The sequence below is a fragment of the Rhinatrema bivittatum genome, chromosome 16, assembly GCF_901001135.1.
Source record: "Rhinatrema bivittatum chromosome 16, aRhiBiv1.1, whole genome shotgun sequence".
Classification (NCBI taxonomy): domain Eukaryota; kingdom Metazoa; phylum Chordata; class Amphibia; order Gymnophiona; family Rhinatrematidae; genus Rhinatrema; species Rhinatrema bivittatum.
Genome location: NC_042630.1, coordinates 32,878,482 through 32,899,394, shown reverse-complemented (window position 1 = coordinate 32,899,394; position 20,913 = coordinate 32,878,482). Strand labels below are relative to the sequence as shown.

At 44.6% G+C, this 20,913-nt stretch overlaps 1 protein-coding gene across 1 annotated transcript in view; it reads left to right on the top strand.

The window, feature by feature from the left end:
- The window catches only part of LMNA (lamin A/C), a 63,812-nt gene extending 46,791 nt beyond the window's left edge, over nucleotides 1-17,021 (top strand). The window contains exons 6-12 of the mRNA XM_029580180.1: nucleotides 3,753-3,973; nucleotides 4,116-4,335; nucleotides 6,772-6,879; nucleotides 7,215-7,334; nucleotides 9,655-9,756; nucleotides 11,412-11,672; nucleotides 15,018-17,021. Of these exons, the coding sequence (XP_029436040.1) occupies nucleotides 3,753-3,973; nucleotides 4,116-4,335; nucleotides 6,772-6,879; nucleotides 7,215-7,334; nucleotides 9,655-9,756; nucleotides 11,412-11,672; nucleotides 15,018-15,044 (1,059 nt within the window). The 3' untranslated portion in view covers nucleotides 15,045-17,021. The remainder of the gene's footprint in view (nucleotides 1-3,752; nucleotides 3,974-4,115; nucleotides 4,336-6,771; nucleotides 6,880-7,214; nucleotides 7,335-9,654; nucleotides 9,757-11,411; nucleotides 11,673-15,017) is intronic.
- Nucleotides 17,022-20,913: the final 3,892 nt, after the last annotated feature.

Sequence of the window (20,913 nt, the reverse complement as noted above, 5' to 3'; positions counted from 1 at the left end):
TCCGAAAGAGTAAATAACCGTTTCACATTGACCCATTTAAGTCCTTTCATGATTTTGTAGACCTCTATCATATCCCCCCTCAGCCATCTCTTCTCTAATCTGAACAGCCCTAACCTCTTCAGTCTTTTCTCATAGGGGAGCTATTCCATGTCCTTTTATCATTTTGGTCGCCCTTCTCTGTACCTTCTCCAGTGCAACTATATATATATATTTTTTTTATTTTTTTTTTTTGAGATGGTGACCTGAATTGCACACAGTGTTTAAGGTGCAGTCTAACCATTGAGCAATACAGAGGCATTATGACATCCTCTGTTTGCCATTCCCTTCCTAATAATTCCTAACATTGTTTGCTTTTTTTGACTGCCGCAGCACACTGAGCCGATGACTTCAATGTAATATCAACTATGATGCCCAGATCTCTTTCCTGGATAGTAACTCCTAAAATGGAACCTACTATTGTATATCTACAGCAAGGGCTATTTTTTCCCTTTATGCATGACCTTGCATTTGTCCATATTATATTTCATCTGCCATATGGATGCCCAATCTTCCAGTCTCGCAGTGTCCTCCTGTGATTTAACTACTCTGAATAATTGTCATCGGCAAATTTGATCACCTCACTCATCATACCTGTTTCCAGATCATTTATAAATATATTGAAAAGCACCGGTCCAAGTACAGATCCCTGAGGCACTCCACTGTTTACCCTTTTCCACTGTGAAATCAGACCATTTAATCCTACTCTCTGTTTCCTGTCTTTTAACTAGTTTGCAATCCATAAAAGGACATCGCCTCCTATCCCATGACTTTTTAGTTTTCTTAAAGCCTCTCACGAGAGACTGAGTCAAAACACCTTCTGAAAATCCAAATACACCACATCTACCGGTTCACCTTTATCTACATGTTTATTAACCCCTTCAAAAAAGTGAAGCAGATTTGTGAGGCAAGACTTCCCTTGGGTAAATCCTTGCTGGCTGTGGCCCAATAAATCGTCTGTCTATCTATAGGTTCTGTGATTTTTATTCTTTAGAATAGTTTCCACGATTTTTCCCAGTACTGAAGTCAGGCTCATTGGTCTGTAGTTTCCCGGATCACCCTGGATCCCTTTTTATATATTGGGGTTACACTGTCCACCTTTCAGTCTTCAGGTACAACAGGTGATTTTAATGATAGGTTACAAAATAGAACATAAGAGCAGATAAATGTCATCTACAATGTCTCTAGCCTGAGAAATGTACTCCACACAGCAGCTAAGGATTTAAAAGTATTGTATGTGGTGATGGAGTGCAAAAAGGCATACAACCCAGACAAAATGTGTTTCTTCTGAGTGCAGACCAAAGAGAACCACTGAAAGGCACCAGAAGTGTATTGCTCAGACTTTGAGAAGGAAGACCTACTAAAACTCTTGATTAGCAAATATGCTAAATCTTGTGATCGGAAACCCAAATGGGTAATACAATAGTCAAAGGACTGGATCATTTTTCAGTTCTTTCAGAACCCTGGGGTGTATACCATCCGGTCCAGGTGATTTGCAACGCTTCAGCTTGTCAATCTGGCCTACTACATCTTCCAGGTTCACCGTGATTTGGGTTAGTTCATCTGAATAGTCACTCTTGAAACCGGTTTCCGGAACGGGTATCCCCTCAAAGCCCTCCTCAGTAAACACTGAAGCAAAGAATTAATTTAGTCTTTCTACGATGGCCTTATTTTTCCTAAGTGCCCCTTTAACCCCTCAATCATCTAATGGTCCAACTGACTCCCTCTCAGGCTTCCTACTTCAAATATATTTAACAACTTTTTTATTATGAGCTTTTGCCTCTACAGCCAACTTCTTTTCAAAATCTCTCTTCGCCTGTCTTACCAACTGTTTTATGCTTTATCCTATTTTCTTCAGATGGATCCTTCTTCCAATTTTTGAAGGAAGAACTTTTATCTCACCTTTTAACTATACCGGCAGTCATTTGGCCTTTTTTCCACCTTTCTTAATGCGTGAAATACATCTGGACTGCGCTTCTAAGATATTATTTAACAATGTCCTTGCCTGCTGCACACTCTCTTAACTTCTGTAACTGCACCTTTTTCAGTTTTTTACTATTTTCCTCATTTTCTCAAAGTTTCCCTATTGAAAGTTTAGTGCTAGAGCAGTAGCTTTACTTATTGTTCCCCTACCGGTCATTAATTAATGAACACTATTGCCAAGCGGCCCTGTCTCACCAAATCCTGCACTGCACTAAGAATTAAATCTAAAATAGCTCCCTCTCTTGTTGGTTCCTGAACCAATTGCTCCATGAAGCAGTCGTTTATTCCATCCAGGAACTTTCTCTGTCTAGCATGTCCTGATGTTACATTTACCAGTCAATAATGAGGTAACTGAAATCTCCCATTATTACTGCACTACCAAGTTGGTTAGCTTCCCTGATTTCTCTTCGCATTTCATCATTTTGAGCAGCTGGACGGTATTACACTCCTATCGCTATGCTCTTCCCCAGCACACATGGGATTTCTACCTGTAAATGATTCTTTTGTGCATTTGTCTCTTGTAGGATCCTTATCCTGTTGGACTCTATGCCATCCCAGAACTAAAACGCACCCCCCTCCCCCCCAAGTTGCTCCTCCCTATCATTGTGATATAATTTGTACCCCGGTATAGCACTGTCCCATTGGTTATCCTCCTTCCACCATGACTCTGAGATGCCAATTAAATCTATGTCATCATTTACTGCTATACATTCTAATTCTCCCATCTTACTTCTTAGACTTCGGGCATTGGCAGAAATTAGCTTGATTAAAAGGGGAATGGGGGAAAGGAAAGTTGAAAGTCTTTCTGAAAACCCTGAAAATGTGGCACCCCCTTCCCAAATCAACTTTCTCCGGAATCCGAGACACAGAGGCTCAGGCTGTTTTTCGAGGTGTCTTGTGCAAAGCTGAGGGCTCCTGGGTTCAAATCCCAGCCTGGACCTGCTGCCCTTTGGAGAAGCCGCAGCTGGAACTGTCTGTAAAATGCTCTGGGGGGGAAATAAAGCAAATCTCAAACGCCCTTTGCTAGGGCAGGACAGCGTCTCTCAATTGTCGGCACAAAGCTGCCTGCTTTTGGAGTTCTTTGATATGTGAAGCACTTTTAATTGAAGTTTTTTACTGTTCACCGCATGCTACATAAGCAAATAAGAGGTACAGTACTTAAAACAAGCAAATGGTAAAGTTTATTATAATTACACCCCTGTTTCTTGTGAACCAGCATGATGGGACCACCGTCTTGAATGTTGGTATATAAAAAAGTTAAATAAATAAATAAATAAGAAAAAATGTTAAATAGTTGACATTCTCTAGACACATCTACCCCTGTTTTGGACAGGTTTACAGTTTTAAACACTTTGTCTTCCAACTTTTTTTATGCTCTACTTCCTTGTAAATTTCATTCTATTATGTGAATGCTGGTATTTAAAAGTGTTCGTGCTCAGACATGGCTGTCTGCGTAGAAAACAGCTGAAGTCGTTCAGGGGGGGACGAGTTATTGGCCTCTCCAGGGCAGCCTGCTCACCTCCAGTACCACGAGCTCACTGGCCACGAGTGCCCCCGTGTAGCTAATTTTGAAGGGGTAACTTTCGAACTCTCCATCCTACGCAAAGCTTGCAGGTATTTTTTATCCATAGACTTGGCAACAAATTTTTGAGAGCGAGTACACCTAGCATTTTTTAGGTTTTCATGTCTTCATCTTGCCTTGTTCTTACACTTTCTTTTTTTTTTTTCCCCAGCTGGCTGCCAAAGAGGCGAAGCTGCGTGACCTGGAGGAGGCGCTGACCAGAGAGCGGGACAGCAGCCGCCGTCTGCTGTCCGACAAGGACCGGGAGATGGCAGAAATGAGAGCCCGGATGCAGCAGCAGCTGGACGAGTACCAGGAGCTGATGGATATTAAACTGGCCCTGGACATGGAGATCCACGCCTATCGCAAGCTGCTGGAGGGAGAGGAGGAGAGGTACCGGCCCGTGCAGCGCTAAGATGCCCAATACAGCCTTAAGAGCGTCTGTCTGGGGAGGGTGGCTGGGTTGCCCCTAGAGCAAGGTGGGAAGGCAGAGGAAGTGTGATGGACCACTGAAAAGACCTTTCTTCTCTTTCAGGCTGAGGCTCTCTCCTAGCCCCACCTGCCAGAAAAGGGGGCCCAGATCAGGCATGGGCCACGCCTCCTCCATCTTGAGCTCCTCCAAGAAGAGAAAACTGGAGAACGGGGAGTCCCAAGGAACCAGCTTCTCCCATCACGTCCGAACCAGTGGCCGTGTCGCCGTGGAGGAGGTTGACCTGGATGGCAAGTTTATCCGCCTGAGGAATAAGACCAGCGAAGTGAGTTCAAAAACCTTCTGCTGGAGAAGGGGATGTGTGGTGTTTGGGGGGTTTTTTTTGTTTTTGTTTCTTAATTTGTTAATCGTTTATGCCAGCGACACTGAGCGATGCAAAAGTACACATTCATAATATAAAAACAATACAAATAAAATAAAATTCAATAGACATAAAACAGGTACAAGACCCAAACAAATAAGGCATCTGCAGTCATTTTTAATGTCCAATTGCGCAAGAAACAAGAAGTAATTTCTGCCGTCTAATACGTTTGCTCAAGAGAAACGCCTTTAACCATGATCTTCACGCATTCAGACTGCCGCAAGACTTTAGGGAGGGTGTTCCCTGGCTGAGGAGCCGCGACTGAAAAAGAACGCTCTCTAGTTTTCTACAAGATGAGCCTATTTTTAGGGAGGGAACGCGCAACAAACCTCTCTGAGAAGATCGTAGAGATCGTGTGGGTTGGTAAATTCGGAGCAACGCATTTGCCCGGGGACATGGAAGTTACGTTTAACAGTTTCTGCATAATCAGAAGGATTCTGAAATGGATCCTAAGATATACAAGTTGCTGGTGAGATCTTATCTGGAATATTGTGTGCTGGAAGCTATACATCCAAAACATACAGTCCAGAGAGAGGATAGACAGCATAAAGGGACCTAAATATGTGCTTCTCAAGCCACATCAGCCAGCCAGGTTTTCAGGGATATCCACAATGAATATGCATGAGATAGATTTGCATAAAGCAGAGTTGCTTACCTGTAACAGGTGTACTCCTAGGACAGCAGGATGTTCGTCCTCACGGATGGGTGACATCATCAGATGGAGTCCAGCTCGGTAAACTTTGATAGAAGTTTCTAGAAACTTTGACTGGCACACTCAGCATGCCCAGCGTGCCACTATCCGCGTGGCCACGCAGGATCCCTCTTCAGTCTTGTATCTTAGCAAAAAAGATGATCGAAACATAAACAACAAACCGACAGTGAACCCAACTCCGCGGGGTGGTGGGTGGGTTTCCTGAGGACTAACATCCTGCTTGTCCTAGGAGAACACCTGTTACAGGTAAGCAACTCTGCTTTCTCCTAGGACAAGCAGGATGGTAGCCCTCACGGATGGGTGAATACGGAGCCGCACGCTGCCCCCCGCCAATAGCACTAAACCACGTGCCAACGGGCACAACAGAAGTGCTGTGGGATGCAACTTGCAGGAAGCAAGTACAAGATAACTGGGCCCTAGGTAGGGAGAGTTGGGTTCTTATGCCTGGAACAGATTATGGAGGACGGACTGGCCAAAGGTACTGCCCTGTCAACCATCCTTGCCCAAACAGTAATGGCTGGTGAACGTGTGCAGGGAGTTGCAGATCTCAGCGATGGGGACCTCATGGAAGTGCACCACGAACGCTGCCATGGCCTTAACTGAGTGCACCTTGACGGGGGCTCCCAGCGGAAGGCCCGCCTGCTCGTAGCAGAAAGAGATATACAGTCCGACAACCAGTTAGACAGGGTCTGCTTGCCCACCACAACACAAGTCTGTTTTTGCTAGAGTATTTAAACCAAAAAAAAAAGAAGATGGGATAGGCACAGAGGAAATCCTTGGAGGTGGGGAAGCGAAGGGAGAGTGAAAGACTGGTAGGAAGTGGGCGGCCTGGATAGCCCTTACGTGCTGTCATGCTCTGCTGCTGGGAAATAACTTTTGGAATAAGGCGAGAGGGGTCTCCTTGCGATTACGGCCCAGTGCCATGTTCTGTGTTGGGAGGACCTGGGTTCATTCAAATTCCAGGCTGGACCTCGGCTCCAGGAGCTTGGGCTACAGCTTGGGGGGGGGGGGGGGGGGGGGTTTCCAGCCTCTGGGAGTGGGAGGGGAGTCCTAGCCAATGCCATCACTCACCTTTGTTCATCTGATGCTGCTGGGATCCACCTTGTGCTAATTTTAACTTGGAAGGACAGAATAGGAATTTTAAATAAACCAGCCATGACACCTGGTGGCCAGACCTTTTTTTTTTTGGCTCACGTCAGCCAGGATCGGCTCGCGATCCATCATTGCGATGGCTGGGGGAGATAAAAAATAAGGGAGCCCTTCCCCAGACCCTGGACAGTGATGAATGACACAGGGCACTGTAGCTCGGTAGGAGCTGGATACCCACAAGGGTCAGGATGAAACTACAGAACCAAAAAAACCACAGAAAGGTGAAGAGAAGAACAGAGAGGCATTTTTAGTAAACGAGGAAAAGGTGACAGCTCTGTTTTTATTAGCATAATTGGTGGTAAAGTGCCCTTATACAGACACATTTAAAAAACCAAACCATTGTGATAAGCTCCCAGGCGGAAGGTACAGCAGCTCTCTCGCTCGCATAACTTTTTTTTAATGCCCGGTTGATGATTTCACACAATTTGCCCCTCCGCACTGGGTCTCTTTTGCCAAAAACACTCTGCTTGGCTTTCCAGGACCAGTCATTAGGAAACTGGCAGATCAAGCGCCAGAACGGTGAGGAGACTCCCATTGTATACCGTTTCCCTCCGAAATTCAACCTGAAGGCCGGTCAGATCGTTACGGTAAGTGGCTGAACTTATTCACTTATTCATCTGGGCTGGAGGGGGGAGCGGGAAGAGGATTCCCCATAGGATGGAAAGCTCTGCCTTTCAAATCCAATGGCCGTCGCCAATAGAAGTTGTTGTTAGGACCTCTCTGGTCCTATTTGGGACAGGACGTGGACGCTCTTGTGGTCTCTAGCTAACATCAACATAGAAGACCTTTCATGAGACCTTGCCCTCTTAAGGGTTACCCAATAGTGCCCTAACTTTGCAATGAAACTGGTCAGGTTGCAGGAGTAAGGGATATGGAGTGGTGGGATACAGAAGGTGTCACCAAACTTTTTTTGTTTCCTTAGATCTGGGCATCTGGAGCTGGGGCTACCCACAATCCTCCCAGCGATCTGGTCTGGAAGACTCAGACTTCCTGGGGATCTGGGGACAGCATCCGCACTGCACTCATCACTTCCAATGGCGAGGTGAGTCTTGTGCCGCCTTATTTGTCATCAGATGGTGGACGGACTGGCCTGGGTTTGGGGGGGGGGGGGGAAATGGCCACACTTTCCTCCATCCTGAGAGAAACTTTCAGCACTTTACGGGTAGTGCTTTATGGCACTCCCCCTTTTGTCTTCAACTGTTCAAAAATGTTTGCCCTCAATCCATCCCTCTCCACCCATGCACAGGGCTAAAACTGGGGACCGTCTGAGTCTGTCCTAGATGACATGTGGTTCTCCCAGTAACCCATCCCATGCCAAAACTGGAGCAAACTTAGCATCTTTTGGAAGGGGAAGAGGATGGGAATCTGGAGCTTCCCTCTAGTTTTGGGGGAACTTCGGGCCCTCTTGTTGTGTTACTTTTTGTCATACAAGCTTGAAACTTATTTTTATTTTTTTCTCCCTCTGTCTCTTGGACACATTTGTACAAAGGAGCCAGGCCACTGGTGGGAAGGATAGGATGTAGGTGGAACAACTCCAGCCCATCACTTTCTCTAGTCTCCTACATCAGTGGTTCTCAACCAGTCCCCCCACTGACCCAGCTGCTCCCCCTACCCAAGTGAAATAGGTCCTCCGCCCTGGCGCTTAAAATGCTGATAACCCGGGCGGATCGCGGCAGGAGAGCTGGAATAAAATGAGGAACAGTGTCAACCCCCGCGGCCGATGGGACTCCTTTCTCCACGAGGGCTGAAAATGGAGGAGGCTGCTGCTGCCTTTAGGGTTGAGAGGAGGGTGGGGGGAGAGTGAGTGAATGAGCAAGCATGTGTGTTTGAGATCCTGTGTGTGTGTCTGGGAGTGAGATCATGTATGTGAATGATTGAGAGCCTGTACATGTGAAAGTGTGAGGGAGCATGTGAGTATGTGAGAGCCTGTGTGTAAATGAGAGAGAGAGCATGTTTGTAAGCAAGTGAATGAGTCTGTGTGTGAGACAGCATGTATTTATGTGATTGAAAGCCTGTGTGTGTAGGCCTGAAAAGATAGACAGCATGTGTAAATGTGTAATTAAGAGCCTATATAAGTGAGAGAAAATACATGTGTATATGTGAGTACTGAGAGCATGTGTGTAATTGAGAGCCAGTGTGAGAGAGAGCGCTGGTATGTGACAGAGAGGGGAGAAAGTTCCAAGCAAACCACCCCTCCTCCTGCTAATTCAAAACAGTCTCAGGACACCTGGATATCAAAGGTTCCCAGGTATGCAGAAGAAAAAAAAATTTGTATCCTTATTTTTCATTATTGGGTCTTTGTGTCTGCTATTTTGAAATATTTTATTGGTCTCTAGAAATTTTTTGAGTTTAATTATTGGATATTCCATTCATCAACTGTTTCAAAATCTGTTCTTTTTATTCTAGTTTTACTGCTGTTTGTTTAATATTTCTTGATTTTGTTTTATGACAACTGGTAAGGTTTTTCTTTTTCCTTTGTTGCACTGCATACAGAGACTCTGGCTTGTTGCAGTTTCCAATTCAGTTTTTGTCTGCATGCTTCTAGTTATGCGTTTTGGTCTCTTTATTCTTTGTTAGGTGAGGGTCAGCACGTGATTCAGGTGAGGTCCTCTGCTGGTGTGTAGTTTCTGTGTAGGGTTCTATAACAGCCTGACTTGGTCTGTTTTTCTAATAGAAGTATTGAGGTTTTAAGGCCTGGTGTAATATTTCAGTGTTGCCTTTTCTTAGGTAAAGTGGTTACTGTTTTAAGTGCTGGAAACTGGTGCTATTTTGGTGTGGGATGTTTACTATTTATGCAATTTCTGTTCAGACAGAATATGTATCTTTTCCTTGTGTCATTCTTAACAATAAAAATAATACTGGACCTTTATTTTTTTATTTCCGCCTTGAATTGTAATGAGCAGTGTGTCACATGTGAGTGTGGCGTGTCACAATGGGGAAAAAGGTTGAGAACCACTGTCCTAGATTATGAAGGTCCATTTCTGGGGAAAGCAAAACCCTACCCCTATTACAGGTTTGGCCATTGAGACTCTGTAGGTAAAGTGGCTGCATTGCCCACCTCTTTCTTGCCCTCCCCCCTTCCTAAAAACATGTTGGTGGAGTTTCTAGCAGATGGAGCTTCCTGCTTCACCAGAAACAGGCCACAGACAGATAACCACATGTGTGTTTATAGTTTTTATTCTGCCCAAGTATTATGGTCATCGACTGGATCCCTTCACATATGATGAGAGCAGTTCGATGTGTCACAGTGGATGAAACCAAAGACCCACTTGTTATGCTGTGTACCCTCTTGTGCTGGGTCTTCGGTTCCTTGCAATTCTTGCCACTTGGCTAGGTCTAAACAAACCCTCTGTGTCTTGTAGGAGGTTGCCATGAGGAAGCTGGTACGCACAGTAGTGGTGGATGATGACGAAGAGGATGAGGATGATGAGATGCTTCTCCATCATCATCATCATCATCATCATGTAAGTCTCTCTCCTGGGAATTAACAAGCAAGCTGTTGGTCCATAGTGAGGTGGACAACGATGTGTATCTTCCATTTATAAAAGGGCATCTTGCCGTGGCATGCAGCGTTCAGCCGAGTGTCCCACCGCACATTTTGGTGATGGGCATTATAAACTCATATCTCCTTCACAATGCAGTTGACCTGTTATGACCAGGTCTGTTTATACAATAATACGTGGACTTCCAAAGGGTCAAGCCAGCTGATGCAAAAAGACGCCTGTCTTCCTACCACGCGCACAGCCACCTCTCCTGGGCACCCGATGCTACTTTGTTTTATTTGCAATGTACATACAGCAAACAACACTGCAAAAGTAACACATTTTACAAGAACCGTGCCCATTGGGGTATACCAGGTGTCGTCATAGCAAGAGTTAGAAATTAAGAAGAACAATAAGTAGTATTGAGAGTAAGTAACAATGTTACCGATGAGCATCATCATAGCGACAATAGATTGTAATAGAAAAGAAAAAACATTGCTTTATTTTCCCCTTTCGCCCTTCCCTAGGGCACAAAAAGAGAAAGGAACACAAATCCAGTTCTTGATCAGCAAAAAGTAACAAGGATCTGTGTTCAGGAAATAATTCCCCAATGTAGAGCAAAAGTAAATTGGGGAAACATCACCAAAAAAACAAAGATGATACCACATTGTTACACGGCACAGCCTTTTATTTTAATGAGCTGATGCATTAAAAAAGGACTTGCTAGGGAATAGTTACGCAACCCCAGTGCCCAAGTACATCGGGCACCCCAGGAGGCAGGGCTGTGTGTGCTCAACATGAGCTTCAGGTCCATTTCTGGACACCAAATATTCACGCACGATAGCAAGGGGTGAAATTTGGCCTGGAGCAGGACTTTTGTGCGTGTATATTATGCATCCAGAATTTTTGGGTTTTCATCAAGCCGATACACCACGAGCAGGAGGTGTTGAAGAATAAAGCTAGGAATCACCCAGGACACTTTTTTTTTTTTTAAATGTCTTCTGAGCCCTTGACTTGCGGATTGATTTTAACACCAGCTCCAGGACTGAAATTAAATTTGCTATATTATAAAATGTACATTGGACGGGGGGGTATTTACATGTGGTGAGCGCTATCGGCTCCGTGGTGGTTTGGACGCACATTTTGGTGGCACTGATCTTTGTTGCGTTGGGTGCTAATCCAGCGCATCCAAAGCACGCTTTAAACCTGGGTGCTAGGCTGAGTGCGCTCTATTGCATCGGCCTCTTTGGGGAGTTAAGCAGCTAGAGCCGAGGTTTTGAAAACCTCTCCCCCTGCTGAGCGGCCAATTGTGGCCACCCGTGTCTGCCATGGACATTTCTGGAGGTGGAGATAGGGGGGGGGAATATGAATTTTCAGTACTTGCTGGCTAGGTTAGGAGGCACTCCCTGTGTAGGAATGGTTGCCTTAAATCTAGTTGGTGGAAGATTGAATTCATGCTCTTCTTCTGCCACTCAATTCTCAAATCCCTGTCACTGCATTTGGAGGTTGAGCATCAGTCTTCCTCTGCATCTTTTTGACCAACTGTCTCCAGTATTACTGGGCATAATAGGAGTTGTTGAGAGAGTTTTTGAAAAATGAACAAATATATATATATTTTTTGTCTTATTCTCCCATAGGGCAGCCACTCCATGACTGGCTCTGGTGATCCTGCGGAGTACAATCTGCGCTCCCGTACCGTGGTCTGTGGGGCGTGCGGCCAGCCCGCTGAGAAGGGTCCTGGCAGCACCACCGGGCCCGTGGTGGGCTCGAGCTCCAGCTCCAGTATGACTACAAGCCGCGGCTTCCGCAGCATGGGAGGCACTTCTGGTGGGCCTACTCTCAGCGAGAGCCTGGTGACCCGGTCTTACATCCTGGAGAATGGCAAAGTGCGTGGCCAGGTTAGTACTGGGGCCAGCCGCTGCTTGGTAGTGTAAATGTAACGTAATAACATAGTCAGAATTTATGTGCTGGCCTCCTTTTAGTGCCTTTGAATTCCCTTACACAGGCACAGTGATTCCATGTTTTGCTTTCCAATGTGTCTGTTGGCCCATTTTTTTGCTTGTATCTTAGACCTATGGATGCTTGAATCTTGATGGCTACACGCTTTTTTTTTTTTTTCCCCTCTTCACTTCTTTTTACCAGACTGAAGCAAGTTTTTGAATAGGGAGCTTTATCCTGGGATTTGGCGGGTGATCATTCTCTTGTTTTCAGTTTATCAGATGCACAACTTCAAAAGAATTCTGCAAGGCTCACACAAAATACGAACACGCACTATATAAATCTGTTCTCATTAAATCTTTCAGCCCTATCCAATAAATAAAAATATAAAACAATGCATCGGTATGTAAACTCAATTAAACTTCCAATTCTTATAACCTGCCAGCTAAAAAAAACCAAAAAACTATAAACTAATTACAGAATGTCTAAAGAGGCAGGTGTCTAATGCTGTAGTCTGAAAAGGAACACAATTATAAATAATTACAGAATGGTATGTTACAAAAAAAAAAACCAAGTCTTACACGTCTTTAATTTTAAGTAATCTTCTATCAAAGGCGTTCCACAATCTGGGATCTACGGAGGAGAAAGCTCTTTTCTGCGTAAAAACGATCCTGCTTTCTGCCACCCTGCTGGGATTTTTAAACGTAACCCCTGGGCATGGCATAAAGCTCTAATAGGAGAGCTCTTTCTGTCCTATCCTGCACGTACTGTGGTACTGTTCCATAAATCTGATTTTATGCATCAAGGTTAAAATCTTTAAAATAGACTCTAAAACGAGAAAGCGAGCGCAAAGAGCGGGTAACGTATAGGATCATAGAGCCTCAGTCCCATCGCTATGCCTGGGGTAGTCTTTAGAACAAATTGTAGTCTTAGTAGCTGCTTGTTCTCAACCCCTACCTGTAAGAAATAGGGCAGTTGGATGATTATTACTAACACACGAGCCTGAGCCATCATAACTGTGTTCTTTTAAGGGTGCAGTTAGGAGGAGGGGATGATGGCCATGCCATTCAGTAATTATTTCACCCAGGAATTTAGAATCCAGCAGTTTTCCCTCACTCTGAGATACAATCTGAAGACTGTGTGTGGCTCACCAGCACCACCCAGGGGCCAGATGAAATTATTGCACTGCTCCCCCAACAAAAGTTCTGTCTGCTGAGCAGCAAGCGTCATCCGTATGGGTTCTCATCTGGTTTTATGTTCCTTTACGAACCTAAGCAACTTGGTTGGGGGAGGAGATCTTGTCAGCACCCTGTGCAGGCATGGCTGTACTTTTTTTTTTTTTTTTTTTTTTTAATGGACAGCGGCTCTTCAGATCCCCATGCAAAAGTTGCACTGATACACAAAACGCGTGAATACAACGGGGAAAGCTGGAGGAGGGGGCTCAGGGACACTTTAAACAGAACATTTATTCATAATGTGAAAATGCAGTAGTTGAGCCTCAAGACGGTCTTCAAACTATAATTACCTTTATTCCAGCTCTAAGTAGTGAGAATGTGGGATTGGCTATGTTGAAAGTTATCTATCATCTGAACAGACTTTTGGCATATCTTCTTTCAGTTTTCCCTTTTTATTTATTTTTAAATTATAGCTCCATGCTAACTCCATTTTCTTCAGACGGGGCACATCCAGTCCTGGTTTAGCCCCCACTGCATGCCTGGAAGTGCAGTTCTGATTTCCCTAAGATAAGCAGACAGGACCCCATGTAGCTAGGGTGGTAAGATTACAGGACTGGATGGGGCAGTCAGAGGAGGGAGGGGGAAGGAAGCCCGCTGATACCCCCTTAGGACCTAGCACAATCTGTCAACTGACTGGCTGAGCTGGTCCTAGCTTTAACCTCCCCCCCCATGCATTGATTTTTCTTGCTGAAAAACAGGATCTAGATGATGTCCAAAGATGCAGCAAAACTAGGACTGGCTCAACCTGTCCTGGAGATGTGGATCTGGCTAGTAGCCCTTAGGATTGCACCCAGATGGTAAACAGCAAACAAAGTTTTGACCTCATGTCAGGGCTGTGACATCACTAAGCCGCTTCTTCAGCCAATTGTCTCTCAGCTGTATGCCTCAGAGTGGAGGAGTAGCCTAGTGGTTAGAGCAATGTCCTACAAACCGAGGAGACCAGGCTTCCAGTCCCACTGTCGCTCCTTGTGACCTTGGGCAAGTCACTTTTACCCTCCATTGCCTCTGGTACAAACTTACCCCTAGATTCATCAAAATGTGATAACACATGGATAATGCCTGTGCTAAGAAAAAAGGATGTGTTTATGGAAACTTTAGCGTTACCACACCTCCCAATAACACATTGCTTCACATCGGTGGTATCACCTGGTGCTGTAAAACTTTTCATGCCCAGCAATAATTCCTATTTTGCATCTCGTGCAGAGAGAAGACTGACTTATCAATAAGGCCTCATAGTAGTCAAGTATTTATATCTCTCTAGGAGGGGCATCGAATAGCTGGAGGTGAGGTGGTGGTGGTTTAAGGTTTAGGGGCCAGTTTCTCATGTAGAGTGAGACATACGAACAGCACAGTACACCTCTGTGAAGATTTGACATCATTTGGAGTGAGGAAAGTCTCACAAAGATGACATTTCTACTGTGTTCTCTCACCCTATCTTGGTGGACTCTATGACAGGGTACCATCAAGCTAGGCCGAGATAACATAGCACAAAATTCAATCTTTGTGAGACTTTCCTCACTCCAAATGATGTCAAATCTTCACAGAGGTGTACTGTGCTGTTCGTGTGTCTCACTCTACATGAGAAACTGGCCCCTAAACCTTAAAACACCACCTCACCTCGAGCTATAGTTGGATACTGTGAGGGCCTCCCCAGAGGTACTCTACTCCTCTCCCCCCCCCCCCCCCCCCCAAAAAAAAAAGAAATGGCAGAAATGCAATTTGAAAAATTTATCATCAATTGCGTTACGGCCGTTTCAGTCATGGTGTAGTTATTTCCGGCGTTTAAAACCATGCGATAGCATGCGTTATTGCCCCTCTCTTTCATAAATCCCACCCCTTCCCAAAATTTGCATCCAGGCCGTGCACTACCGTTATTGCATGCCTTCACGCCATAACGCATTTTGATGAATGACCCTGTTAGACTGTAAGCCCTCTGGGGATTAGGGAAATACTTACAGTACCTGAATGTAACTGCTTTGAAGTGGCAAAAAGCAGAATATAAAAAAAAACTGAATAAATAAATACCCATATTCTGATCTTATTTTATTGTTTTCTCTATTACTCTTCCAGGTACCTCAAAACTGCAGCATTATGTAACCAGTGAGGTTCGGACTCCCTCTCCCAGAACCAAGACGCTTCTATTTTCCCTTTTTAAAACCAAAAAAAAGTTATTTGTTTTTTTTTATTTTCTACAGCAGGAATTTTATAAACACCAAAGATACTTCGTAAGGATTTTTTTCCGTTTTTGTTTAAAAAAAAAAGTTACATGCCTGTGTTTCTAGTAGTGTGCAGCTCTTTTTTGTTTTCCTTTTTATAAACAAACAAAAAAAAAAAATAACCAAAGAAAATGTGGCAACACAAAAAAAAATTATATATATAATTATACACACACATTTTGATAGTGTTCTTTTGCAAAGCTTGTTTTGTATAGGAATGCCAGCAGACTTGAAGATTTAATAGAGCTTGGGGCATTTTGTAAACTTTTTAAAAAGATGACTTGGATAGAATTTGTTTAATGTTTCGTCGGTGCTTTCTCTGCTGTTTTGACTTAAAAAAAAAAAAAAAAAATTGAATTAGAAGCAGCCTCGCACGTGGGATTTTACCTGCGTTCTGTACCCCGGGGCTGTTACCTGGGGGGAAGGTTAGGGAAGGCGACAGTAAAAGCTCCTCAGTTACCTTCTAACAAAGCCCGATTTCAGGAGTGTATAAACCACCTGGTTTGCAAAATATTAAATATCCACTTTTTTAGAATTTTTTTAATCCTTTTTTGAAGATCATCTCAACAGGGGTTCAATGCATTTTCTGGGAAAGTGCTGTCCATTGAGTTTAAACAAATGCACTTAAGGTTTGTTTGGGGGTTTTTTGTGCATATATAAAGAAAGTATATTTTGGTTCATTATAAATGAATTAGCAAATTAAGTAGAGTTGTCCAAAATGAATCTACTGAAATTCCTGATTTGCACAGAATCCAGTGCTTGGTGAAATACATTTGTTGGCAGACCTGGAATACCAAAGGCGGTTTTTCTTGCCCCCTTCCCTGTGGCGCTGCCGGCGAGGCCCTATCCTCTTGAATATGGCACAGAGTTGGGGGGGGCCTGTGCTGGTTGGGCCCAGGGGTGCACCTTACGATGTGTTTTGCTAGGCAAAGTTGGTCAGATATTTTGCTGTTTTGTAGAATGCTTAAATTGTGAGTGGAGATGGGGGGGGGGGGGGGGGGAGGGGGGAAAAGAGGTAGAGAAGAAACTGGCCTGGAAGGATAAGCCATCGGCCTGTAAAATTTAGGGCCACACCGTGTTTTTTTGAGGCAAGTGTTGTTTTTAAAAGGCTCCTGAGAAAACAGCAGCTTCAGCTGAAAGGTATCAATGCTGGTAGCTCTGCCAGCTTCTGACTGCCACCAGGAGCTGGAGAAGCCTGGGGATGGGCTTGGAGATCTTCCCTCTTTCCCGCACTTAATGAAGGGAGCTTTTGGCTGACTGCACCCAAGCAGTCGGATTCTGGCACTTACCACGGAGCTTGTAATCTAGTACAGAGAGAGGGCTGTAGGTTTACGACGCTTGCTTCTGAAGAATTTGTTCTGTAGTGGAGCCAGCTAAAGCATTAATATCCTTCTAGCAATAGAACGTAAGGCCACTACTATTGCACTGAACGTATTTTGGGTCAGTATAGTACTAACAGCATAGTAAGATCAGTACTCGAGTACTGAGAGAGCATTGTTAGGTCAGTACTCTAGAATTGTTTGAGCACTGTAAAATGCAGTAAAGCTCGTGTCTTTTTTTTGGGGGGGGGGGAAAGAAGCATTGAAGGGTTAATAATGTACTGTTATATCATTTCAATACTGCAGGTGCCATTAGCAAATATTCTAGTATCCATAAAGCGTTGTATTATCCCCCCGTCGGTGCCGGAAGAGTAAATTTTTATAAATGTGTTAGAGCAGTATAGTTGAGTACCCTACCAAGACAGCCTTGTAGAATCTCTTCCATGGTAGTGGGGGGAGCATTAGAGGAGTAGTGAGAAAAAAAAACAAAAACGCCATTCCATTACCAAAAATTTCAACACAAAATGCTTAGAAAAAAATATATATTTTAAAATCATAAAACCTATGCAGCGTATCTAAGAACCAAAGAGGTTCTGCTGGAGAGTGACTTATGAAACCACTACTGGTGCCTTTTTTTTTTTTTCTGCTCAGCATGGACCTGTTGGGCTGAGTAATTGTACTGTGGCCTCATTCTCTGACACTGCTGGCTTCCTCTGCGTGCCTTCTGTTGCTTGTAGCTTGATTGCCAGTACTGTACTTTTTAAGCAAGTTTTAATGAGCAAAGCTGTAACCTGATTTTCACGAATCAATACAAGGAACCAAAGGAAAAAACCCCATGTCTGGTGTCTTTCTTTCAAGGTCTGGTCTTCACCTGTAACTTTTTTAGTAGCTTTGGGCTTCTGTACCCAGGTGAAGGATTCTCTCAAAGTGCTTGCAATAGATGTGCTACAGGGACACTCAAACGCTGTAGAGTCCTTGCATGTTTATGGCAGACATATTTTTTACTGGTATGCTCGATCCTTTTTACACAATCCCTATCAACATAAACATTCACCTGTTCTACCAATTCATGGAAAAGCTTAGGGTAGGTAAACACTCAACCCTTTCAAATAACTGCTGCTGTGACATGGAAAACCATTACAGAAATATTCAAACAATTTACACAGTAAAGGGGGGGGGGGGAAATGTGGTGTGCAGTGAACTACCTAGCCATGGAGCACAACTTCAAATCCTATTCTGCATCTAGGACTCTAGTGTAACTCTTCTATCTCCCTGTTTCTTTATTCAACCATAACTGGGTAATAAGAATATTCCTTCTGCCCGGTGGAAGCCCATCATATGTATTGAGCACCGAAACAGACAGGGAGCCTTTCATGCCGAGGGCTGCCCGAGTGCGTATTTCTAAAGCAAAAACATTTAAGCATGGTGGGATGCAGTTTGGATGAAAGTTGCCAACCTGATCCATGTTAAGAATCATAAGAACATGCCATACTGGGTCAGACCAAGGGTCCATCAAGCCCAGCATCCTGTTTCCAACGGTGGCCAATCCAGGCCATAAGAACCTGGCAAGTATCCAAAAACGAAGTCTACTAATCATGTACTTATTACACCATGGAAGCAATTTAAACAAGACTTCTTGTATAATACCCTGTACAGTACCTCTAGTGTCCAGCAGAGAATCTTTCAGCAGCAAGTGATAGGATAACTCAAAAAAAAAAAAAAGCAAAATAATTTCATGAAGGTCCCCATTTTTATACACATTCCTGTGTGACAATGTCTACATATGAAAATAAGAATTCATATAAACCTATTGCAGGCTTCAGTCCACGGAAAATTATTTTTGTTACTAAGATGGGTCAAACAAAACAGGACAATCAAGGACAGTGATGGCAAATCCAGGGGCTTTTAAGGATGTTGCTGCCATTTTACCCTAGGCCCATGAATCAATAAGCCTCTGTTGGGGGGGGGGGGGGATTCCCCTGCGTTTCATCCCATCACTTCTCAAGCACCATTTAATAAGAGCTGGCCACTGAACTGCAGCCCACATTTTATTTACTCGTGAACTAAAAAAAAAAGCTAAATGCCTGATGCAATGAGCTAATAGTATGCATCTGTATCAGTTTTAAAAAGCAAGAAAATCTAAAATGTGCGCATACAAATCATATTTAATGCACACAAACTATGGTTTAGGCTTATAATGCATGACCACATGAACCATGACTTGGTGGCACAAAAGATATTTTGCATTAGTGATGATTTATACATCTTGTATGTGTAAATGACCACTAATATGTAAAAAAAAAACCAAACAAACATGAGTTAGGAGCATAAGTTGGCTCATAAACGTTGTGCACACAACAAGCATAATGGTTTATGTGCACACATGCCAAGAACAGAAGCCCGGCCTCATGAATGCCATGGTTCAGCCCCATAGACTAACACTAACCTCAAACTTTACATGTCCAGCATTAAACCATGACTTAAGCCTACACACCTCCCTGCATTGAGGATTTGCATAAAGGAGCGCTGTGTGTACAATTTTTGTGCACCAAATTCATCACAGCGGGAGTGCAGTTCTGCACCTAAAAATGTGCACAGAGCCACACTGTGACCTGTGCGCAAAGCCTAGCGTGCCTCATCATATCAGTGGCTCCGTGCCTCCTGGCCTGCTGTTACTGGACACCCTGCTCCATGTCCTGTGTCTTTCCTTCTTCATCACCCCCGTCCCTGGCCAGAGCATGCTCGAATCCAGTCCCAGCTTCTGGTCATCACCCCGTCCCTGGCCAGAGCATGCTCGAATCCAGTCCCAGCTTCTGGTCATCACCCCAGCCCTGGCCAAAGCATGCTCGAATCCAGTCACAGCTTCTGGTCATCACCCCGTCCCTGGCCAGAGCATGCTGGAATCCAGTCACAGCTTCTGGTCCTTCCCACTGCTGCTACTGGTGAAATGCAGACCCGCACACTACCCGCTCAGTACAGAAGCATCTGCAGAGCCTCTTCCAATCAACCCCTTTCCCATAAGAGCTGATGCCCCTCCTCCAAGCCCTGCTTCTCATTTAGCAGATTTCCAAACCCCCCCCCCCCCAACCATGCTGAAAGTTTTATAGCACCAAAGTCACCAGCCATATAAGGGCCTATATTCAAAAAGCTATTTGTAAGAAAGAAAAAAAAGCTTAGCAAACTTCACCAGACTCATTTTAAAAAGCGGTGCTGGATGAGTTTGTTTGGGTTCAATGCCTGAGCAGCTGCAGTTGTAGCAGTCACAGACCCCCCCCCCCCCCCCCAAAGCCAAATTACTGGTCAACGTTGACGCCTACCGTCCAGACTTAAGGCTGCACAGGTACCAATTCTGGAGAGAGTTACAGTCTCTGGCCCATAGCTGCTATGGCCAGGGGGGGCTTATAAAATATGGGAAACACCCCTAACCCAAGTAGCTGCGAAGGCCGACTTATGGTAACGTAGTAATGATGGCAGAAAAAGACCAAATGGTCCATGCAAGCTGCTCAGGGCCGCAGCTGCTGCTCTGTGCAAGTTATCCCCAAGCCTTTATGTTAAGAGCAGTAAGATTTTTACGGGGTGGGCAGCCTTGATAATTCAGACAGTGCTGCTTGAACGGGCTTTGCTTTTGGACTTAGCCCTAGAAGCCGTCCTGTTTGTCCCCTTTAATTGCTGCATCTCAGTGCCCCGGACTGTAAAAGTCCGGGCCCAGTGCTGGCCTCCTTCTGAATCCATGGTTTTAAGGGGAGAGCTATTTTGTAATTGTGTCAGAATCATGAAAGCTAATGGGTGAAGGGTAGTAACACTTCTCCACGCAGGTTGCCCCCTTGTCTTCATCTCCGTGCTGTAGCCTTTACGGACCTGCAGTGCTTATCCCATGCCTTATTTAAAATTTGTTTACTTTTTTTGTGCTCACCACCACCTCCTCCAGATGGGGCCTTCCAGGCATCCATCCACCCCCCCCCCCCCCTCCTCGAGTACTGGATCCCAGCTCTGCTTTGGAGCAGGAAGAAACTGTTGGGGGCCCCAAAACCATCAAATTCGTCCCCCATCCTTGGCCTCCTGGATAAAACTGCGCCATCCGAAGGCTCTTAGCCCGGAGAATCCACTTCACTATTGATTTGCAGCTTAGCTGGGAGGCAGTGGCAGGTCTACTGGAAGAGAACTGGCTCCTTCTCATTAAAAAAAATAAAAATAAAACGTGTGTAGTAGTATCTGGTCCCATATTTATGCAAATTCTCCTCCCCCAGCAAGGCGAGGCATCTGATTCGGAGTGGCGCTGAATCCAAAGAAGGTTTAGTAGGAAGTTCAAAACCCTCAGGGAATACTTTTTCCAGATTTCCCCTGGAGCTTGGAAGAGATTACTATTTTCTTTTTAACCTTTATGAGGAGGAGGAATGATCCTGAGGGGGGGGGGGGGGGGTTTCCCTCTCT